This window comes from Malania oleifera, chromosome 8, assembly GCF_029873635.1.
Source record: "Malania oleifera isolate guangnan ecotype guangnan chromosome 8, ASM2987363v1, whole genome shotgun sequence".
NCBI classification, from domain to species: Eukaryota; Viridiplantae; Streptophyta; class Magnoliopsida; order Santalales; family Ximeniaceae; genus Malania; species Malania oleifera.
This window is the reverse complement of record NC_080424.1, coordinates 91407448-91416287: the sequence shown is the minus strand read 5'-3', so window position 1 is coordinate 91416287 and position 8840 is coordinate 91407448. Positions and strand designations below refer to the sequence as shown.

Sequence of the window (8840 nt, the reverse complement as noted above, 5' to 3'; positions counted from 1 at the left end):
TGGTTGTGGATTCTTGGACTTTCTTCTTCCACTTTAATTATATAGCAATCAAGGAATTAATCATGTCTCCCAAATAATTAGCATGAACGGGTGGAAGATCAGTAAATACCACTACACTATATAATATGCGTTTGAAAACCTAAAATTCAAATTTCGAATCTAAATTTATCTAAATTTAAATAAATTAGTATATAAAATTGTATTGACTTAAGTTTGTATAATTTTTTTGAAAAATGTGATACAAAATTATAAAGAATACCATACAAATTCATTAAAACTTAAATCTAAAACTCAAAATCATACTCCAAACACATGATAAGAGCTTTCCTTTGCCAAAGAGGCAAGCAACCAAGACATTCACCGAGGGAGCAAAGACTACCATTAAAACTTAAATTTAAAACTCAAAATCATACTCCGAACACATGATAAGAGCTTTCCTTTGACGGAAGAGGCAAGCGAATGCCGAATGGCTGCCACATCCCATTCAAATAAACTACGTATATGACATTGTCTTGTTTTAATTGATTTTTAATTTTTCACTATATTTGTTTTAATTGTCTTGTTTTAATTTATCAACCTATGAAATATAAAAAGTAAATTTAGTATGTAACAAAAAATATTAATCTTCGCATCACTTGCTTCTATTCATCTTTATTTTTCAGTTTTTGTATACATCTGTTACTCTTATTATGAGCATCAAATATTATTTTTTATTATATACTATATTTTGGTCTTCTAGTTATAAAATTCTACTTTCGATTCTTTCAGCAGTTGAAAAAATTTTTCTAATTAATTATCTCATAAGATCTCTTTTTTATAAATAAACAAATAATGTTATATGCTATAAGTAATGTTGAAAAATAATTAAATGATTTAAGTATGAAGAAATCTAAGCAAATACAATAATTCGAGGGATAATCTATTTTGTGAATGATTCATTGATCTTTCAAGTTGCTCTTCCCCTTTTTATGGCCCTTCTTCTCATTAAAAGTAGGAAAACAAAAGCATGTTCACAGGGAATTTTCTCTAAACTCAATGGAAATGAGCATTGTTAACACTTAAGAAGGCTCAACTCATTTGAAGATTCACAAATGTCGACCCTTTGCCAACTAGGTCTTCCAAGGGTAAACTCTAGATTAAGCAACATTTCCGATGATGATGATGATATAGTTGAACTAGCATCCAACTTGTTCTTTATGTCCCTATCAAAGACATCACGAGCAACCTCATGTTTGTCTACCTACAAGGGAAAAAAATTATGTAGTACTAATTGTAAATAATTTATAATTAATGAAACATCAACGTACATATGCTCCTGTTTAACTTTTTTTTTTTTTTTTTTTTTTTAAAAAAGGAAGTTCACATACAAACCTTGCTATTATCCTTTATCTTAAAATCAATATAGGTCAATGCGTCTTCTTGACCCGATTGCCTCAAATCATTTGTCCGTATTGTCGACCACGAACCTCTTCTCATGAATTTAGGACAATGTCAAAATTAGGGTACTAATCATGAAGATCTTAAAGAAAGAGAAAATCAAAGTTCATAACCTCAATATAAACAAATATCATAGATTGTCTTTTAAAAGATTGCAAGCTCTTTTCATCTTATATTATATAATTTATTTGTAAACTAGCTAGAGAGAGAAGCCATAGGGAGAAATTAAACCTAGCGATTAATGCAGTTGATTAAATCATGCAAATTAATTAGTCTGTCTAGGCATGTCCAACACTGGTGGTCTAGGTGATTAGCTAGCTCTATCTCACATCGTAATGCGCATAGCAGAAAATGGTGCATTTGATTCTCCACGGCCTGTGGTCAACGAGATCCAGCCAACAAAACAAACAATCTATACTTCAAATCTTGCACTCCAAAAACCAAAAGAAGGAAAAAAAGAAAAGGAAGCTCCCTGGCTCTACAGTACTCATCTAGCTTGCTAGATAGAGATGCCCATTGCGCTGCAACTGCCTAGAGATTTGTGCTCTCAAATCCTTGACTTTTTTATTATCTTGGGATCCGCGCATTCACAATCCAACGGGTGCGGTGTGGGATGGCTTGCTAGCTAGCTATTTTCTTATGCATGATGCATAACCTTTTCTTTGCAGTAATAAGGATCTTTTATCAGTTTTTAAAAATTATAAACTTTTTAATAAATTTTAAGAGAAATTTGTGATGCTTTTTATACTTCAATAAAGGCCAATGAGATTTTTGAAATCTGTGTCTTTTTATCAAATTTTAGTAGAAGTCCATCACTCTTACCTTAATATTAATTATCTCACAACATATCTAAATTCAAAACAATACTAATGCTATGCCACATTTTTTTTATTATTGAAAGTTTAATTGATGACCCGAGTAAGACTAATGAGAGATCTTCATTCTCCCATTTTATATATATTTTTTTTCAATGCTCAAATTTAGTCTCAATATAAATATTAAAAGGTCTCAAATTCTAATTAACCATTGTAGGAGTCTAATACTAACAAGTGAAGTAATTTTAACATAGCCAATATATAACAAATGAGCTGGTCAAGAGTCACGCGTAATCTTGTGGATGTGAAAAAACATAGTTGGGTCATGTTTTACTAAGATAAATATGTTCATTTGATGAAATCCTTTGGGCAAATAAAACTATTCTTATTATTATTTTCATTTAAACCGGGCAAAGGGGTTATTCAGGGGTAGTTCAGGTGGCTTGGGACGTGGTTCTGTCATTAAAAAAAAAAAAATCCTATTTATGGCCATAAAACAAAATGGAGTATTTGAAGTTTTTCTTTTTGTTCACCATGCTAATAACTGTATTAACTTTTTAAATAAATGAAGAGTTAATTAAGAAAATCAAATAGAGACGGGAGAGGGCAGGGAGCTGAACCTGTGGGCTTTCTGTGATGATGGTGGTGGTGGGTTGAGAGAATGAGGAGAGTTGGTGTCGGCTTTCAGCTCACTGCGTAATCCTCCCTCCAGCGCTCCAGCAATACCCATCCTCTGATTCAAATCCATATCTAATTTCTGCCCTTGACCTGAACCATTCATCATGCATAAATATACAGGAAGAAGATCGTCTTTATTAAAATGTAAAAGAAAATGATGCACACACAGAGAGAGATATAACTAGAAAAAAGTAAGAAAAAAATAAAAAGAACAAATGAATATGTACCTAATGTTCCTTTGTCAGTGCTCTTCACTGTTCTATACATCTGCATGAACATCCAAAACCGTATTTACTAAAAGCTAGTCCACATTCCTAAGATTACCCCCTCTAGATGCCCTTTTGTCCTCTTCAAAAGCCCCCACTACAAACCAATAAACTATATAAATATAGAATATACATATATATATATATATATATGTATTGTGATTTAATTAAGTGCAACAGTCGACAATCATATATATATGGAATAAAATCATAATAGCATCAATTATATCATTCATAAGTTCAAAGCTGTGAAGATAAAACACAGTGAACCCCACCTGCAAGTGACTCTTCACGTGAGCCAGGGTGAGATCCTTCACATTCATCAACTCTAGCACAGATTTTGGCGTTGCTCCTGTGCCATTTGTCAAGATAAAAAACACAATGGTTAATTACCTACAGCTTTTAGATTTATTTATATATTGTTTACAAAACAACTGATGATGATCGATCAATATCAACATGTTATGTATATATAGTTAATGATGATTTAATTATAAGAGTACTTTCATGGCCGCCGAGGAGCTGGACTGCGTGAACGAAATGGGCGTGCAGAGTTGAAGTCCATCTCATTCTGGGAGCCCTTATGCTTCTTCGAACTCCATTGATCATTCTTGAATTTCTCTTGAACTGATCTCGGCCGCAGATTTTGTGGTGGTGAGGTTTTGCGCGCGGTTGCACGGGCAAAGGATTCAAAGATCCCAACTCGAACCCTAAACTCAAGCTGGGCTCGCCGGAACCAAGATTGAATCCGGTTTCATGGCTTAAATCGCTGGCGGTGCTGCTGGAATCGGTGGTGGAGCTACGGTCGCTGTGTAATATTGGTTTCCTTGTTAATCCACGGCTGCTCGCTGCTTCCCTGGCTTCACAGTCTGAAACGGCCGGTGGTCTGATCTGCAGAGAAAGATCAGGCAGAGGCGATGGAGTACTTGTTCTCATCATTGGATTTGAGACTAAGAACATGACAATAGTGAATCAATTTCGTCAAATTAATGCCCCAGAGAGAGAGAAAGAGAGTTGATAAGGGGATATGTTAAACGCGTTTTGGAACTTTAGAGGGAGAAATATAAGGGAGGAAATGGATTGGCTTGAGTTGTGAACTTGTGATTATATCATGAGTGGCTCATGATTAATTTGCATGGGTGATGAGAGAGAGAGAGAGAGAGAGAGGCTTGCTTTTTAGTAGGATATCCCTGTAGCTAGGGGGGTGGTATAGAAAATCAGAGGAAGTAAATGAAATATATCCAGAGGGGAAGGGAGTTGCAGAGAGTAGTAGTCAGAAGGAGAAATGTAGTAGGAAAAGAGGCGGTCACAGTTTTGGAGAGAGGGGGAGGGGGGGTTGGGTGGCGGTGAAGCTATAGCTTTGAAGGAAAAGTTAGCAAAAAGGGGAAGTTGCGTATTTAGTGATGATGCAGGCATAAATCAGAGCTGGAGCCGAGAGAGAGAGAGAGAGAGAGAGAGATGCGCAAGTAATCCTGTGTCACTACGAAGAGAGGGGGGGCGGGGAATGAATAAAAGGGAGGTGCAGTGGGGTGGGGGGATATATAATAGTGCATCTGCAGGGAATGGTTGGAATTCGAGAAAACAAAAGGGGTACTGTTCAATGGAATATTGGAATGGAATTCATCTCTCTCCCTCGATGGCGATCCAGACCCATTTAAATCCCCAATGAACCCTTGCTCTTCATTCGTACATCTTTAATCAAACACACATCAATGAACTGACAAAAAAAAAAAATTACTACCATATACCTTCTCTCATATGTGAATGTAAACAGATTTTAAATTTAAATTTAGATAAATTTAAATAAACTTAATATAATTTTATATTATATTTTATTTAAATTTTTATAAATTTAATTTTAATGTCTTTTCTAAACATAAGGTACAATTTTAAGTTTACACATCAAGATTTTCTTGATTAAAATATCAAGATTTAAGCCTTAAGAGTTTGGACATTTTATTTTAGATAATATTTTAATATTTAAGTAGAAAAGTGTAGAAGGATCCATCTACTATTCCAATAAATTTGAATGTTCAAAAAATCTCAAATATCATGAAAAAAAATAAATTTATTATCACAATAAATCAGTTAAGTGTGCAAAGGATTTCAAGCACTATATACATAAAATCTTAAAAAATCCAGCCTCTTAATATGAAACCTTTCACTTATTTACAATTTTTTCAAAAGAACATGGCTTCTTAATACCTAAACCATAGCCTTCTTCAAATTGGTCTCCCTCTCGAGATAATCACGACCACACACAAGGTCAGGTCAGGTTGGGATGAGCACACACAGTGAGACTCCATCCTGACCTGTGCCAACTCTACAATCATAAATTTTCTTCAGTTTTGCCCGAATTAAAAATTAGAATCCTTCTCATTTTATTTCAGGAACAGAACTGATCCTAAGCCAGATTACCCAAGATTAATTGTAAAGTATCTGCGTTCAAAGCTTCCCATATTGGTTTCCTCCCCGCAGAAGTGACATATAATGTCAGCTTCAACTGTTGAGAATTTACTACAGGTATGGTGGGTTAGTAGATTTCAAGTTAATTGAATTGAAGGGACAGTTTCTTTCCCAGAGCTAGCTAGCTATTTTACCCTTACCTTCGGACTGTCAAGTGTCAAAGCATCCATGCAACAGCTAAATAATTAAAGAGTGCCGACAGATTCAACTAAGGTGTTGGGGAGGGAACTAAATTAAAAACAATTATACTTGGGACAAGACTTCTGACACACAATAGATAGTTTTATGAGGAGACAGGTTACGTGCATATACCTCATCAAGCTAGCTATTTAAGAACTTTCAAATCCCATTTAATTATTTCTTGCTTATGTTGTCTTAATATTTATATGCACGCTCCATTGAAGGATGTTCTCCCTATTTTATGTAATTTCTCTTTCTTTCTTTTTTGCTTTCTCACTCAATTAATTAGCTAAGAGAGTTAACTTAAAATAACTTTGAGATCTATTAGCAATTATACCAGCCCAACTACACAACAGAATAAGTTGTAACCAAATATATTCTCTTCTGTTAAATGTAACCATTTTATATTTTTTCATTCCTAATAAAATGTATATATATACACATCTTTCATAAATAAAATGTAGAGAATACACAACAAATTTTTTTTACTGTCAACATAGTATGAGAGTAGTCGTGACAACAAGGATAAAAGTAAAAAGGAAGAATATAATATAATATATTTATAATATATATATATATATATATATATGTTGTTTTTTTGAGTCTGTCTCCTGTTTTTATTATGACAAACTACAATATCTCATCTGTGTGCTAAGTGTATGAACAAGTGCATGTTTCTAAGCACGGTTGATAGATGAGAGGTGGAAGTCGAAGAGCACCTGAACAAGCATATCCCGACATATTCCATGGAATTGCAAAGGAGTCGTGTATGAAGATCGATATATATTTCAAATTGTATTCTTTTTTTATATTTATCATTTGGGTCTATAATATTATATGGCTTGTAATAATTAATGCATTTCATACATGATAGGACAGATAAGTTCAATGACCATAGTTGGACCTTTCGGTCGACCGACGCCAGATTTTTGGGGTTAATTTTCAAATGTCTTAAACTGACCATAGGACCCCCTATACTACATAAAAATATGTCTTATCTTCTTAAATTTAATCATCATATGAATAGGGTTTGTAATGACCCGGAGAATTAAAATTATTAAAATAATTAGAAAGTATAATAAAGAAAATGGGTTAATGGATAATAAGGAAGGATTTTAGAAGGAACAGCCGGCCTCGTCGATGAATATCCTGTCTTCGTCGACAGGAGTCCTTCTAGAGATCGTTGACGAACTCAGTCCCTCGTCGACGAAGGAATCCCGAGAGAGTATATTCGAAACTCTGAATTTCGTCAACGAAAGTATCTTCTCGTCGACGAAGTATCTATAGTGGCTCGTTGACGAACCCATATGTCTCGTCAATGAAAGTATCTTCTTGTCAACGAAAGTATCTTCTCATCAACGAAAGTATCTTCTCGTCGACGAAGTATCTATTGTGATAACCCGAATAATAATGGGATTTAAATAATAAAGAGGAAAGGAAATAGAGACGATAACAGAAGGAGGAAGTCGACTTCGTCGACGAATACAAAAGATTCGTCGACGAAGGTATAAGAGGATTTATCGACAAAGACAGGATTCGTCGATGAAAAAATATCGAGAGAGATTTTGAGCCGACTGAATTTTGTCGACGAAATTATTAAAGGATTCGTTGACGAATCTAGTTCTATAAATACTAAAAATCCGGATTTTGTTACTTTACAATTAAGCAAACTCATTTTCTCTCTCTACCATTCGATTCTCTCTCTCTCTCTCTCTCTCTCTCTCTCTCTCATCAATTTTGGGCTGGATTTACACCGGATCGACAATCTGAAGTCACCACGACGCTCCTAGGGAAGTTCTCTCCAAATCTGCCGGAGCGGATCGCTAGTGAAAGCAAGTTGAAAATCATCCCTAAGTTGAGGTAAGACTTTTTAAGCCAAATTTGACCTTACGGTAGTTATAAGAAATGATGTACACGTAAAAATACTGAACTTTAGTACTATGAGTTTTCATTTTCAAGGTCTTGATCAGGAAATCCTACGGGAGTTAGGCTAAGATATTTTAGGAACTTTCTCAATAGTCAGGTAAGAGAATAAATTAAAGTACTTATTTTATGCAAACTATTATTATTTATGAGAAAAGTTATTTTCTGAAAAGCATGTATTATATTTGTAAATTACAAAGGAAAGGTACATTTGAGAAAAATACGGCTATTATGTTGAAATGTATAAATATGTATGAGATGTCAAAAAGTATGATTTTAAAATGCAATGTATAATTTTATACAGCAAATGTGTGGCATGAATATTATTTTACGTGGCAAAAATATTATGATATGATGATGATATGAATGCAGTATGATTTGAGAAGTTATAGAAGTATACAATACATTATGATTCTAACAAATACATGATTAAATGATTATTTTCAGAATGATGTATTGATGTATGATTTTGGCGTAAGGTCGTATATATGATATGTTCGGCACAAGGCCGTAATTATGAAATGTTCGGCACAAGGCCGTAATTATGAAATGTTCGACACAAGGCGTAATTATGAAATATTCGGCGCAAGGCCGTAATTATGAAATGCTCGGCACAAGGCCGTTATTATGAAATGATGCTATATTATCACGTATTATATGTTATCAGAACTTGGATATTAGTTTAGTTCAGTTCAGGAGCACGGTACCGTAGCTATATAGATCAGATACCTATGTTCAGATTTGTGCTAACCACCCAATAAAGGGGTGGGAGATGGGTAGTCGATGTGGCTTTCAGTGTAGAGTTGTAGACGTCCACCTGACAATCCGGACCAGGGTGAGGCAGGCTCATCGTACTTACAGACATATTTTTGACTCGGCAGTGATCGACCAGCCATTGTCGGGTCCCGCCTTCGGGCCGCACAACTCGTCATGGGGGGTAATACATGACATTAGTTAGCTATTCATCCTGGGTATGTTTTCAATATTATCAGTTATAACAGATGTTTTATGTACGATATAACTTATTAGAAAATATGAAAGCATGTGATTATTCAGTATAATATGATGAACGTTT

At 34.5% G+C, this 8840-nt stretch overlaps 1 protein-coding gene across 1 annotated transcript; it reads right to left on the bottom strand.

Annotated features, from left to right (window-relative positions):
* Positions 1–1051: 1051 nt before the first annotated feature.
* On the bottom strand, positions 1052–4156 carry LOC131162807 (probable transcription factor KAN4). The gene is made up of 5 exons (XM_058119406.1): positions 3700–4156; positions 3472–3548; positions 3158–3197; positions 2851–3020; positions 1052–1240 (listed from the first exon to the last, which is right to left on the bottom strand). The coding sequence occupies exons 1-5, from the start codon at positions 4154–4156 to the stop codon at positions 1052–1054; spliced, it is 933 nt and encodes a 310-aa protein (XP_057975389.1).
* Between the last annotated feature and the right edge of the window lie 4684 nt (positions 4157–8840).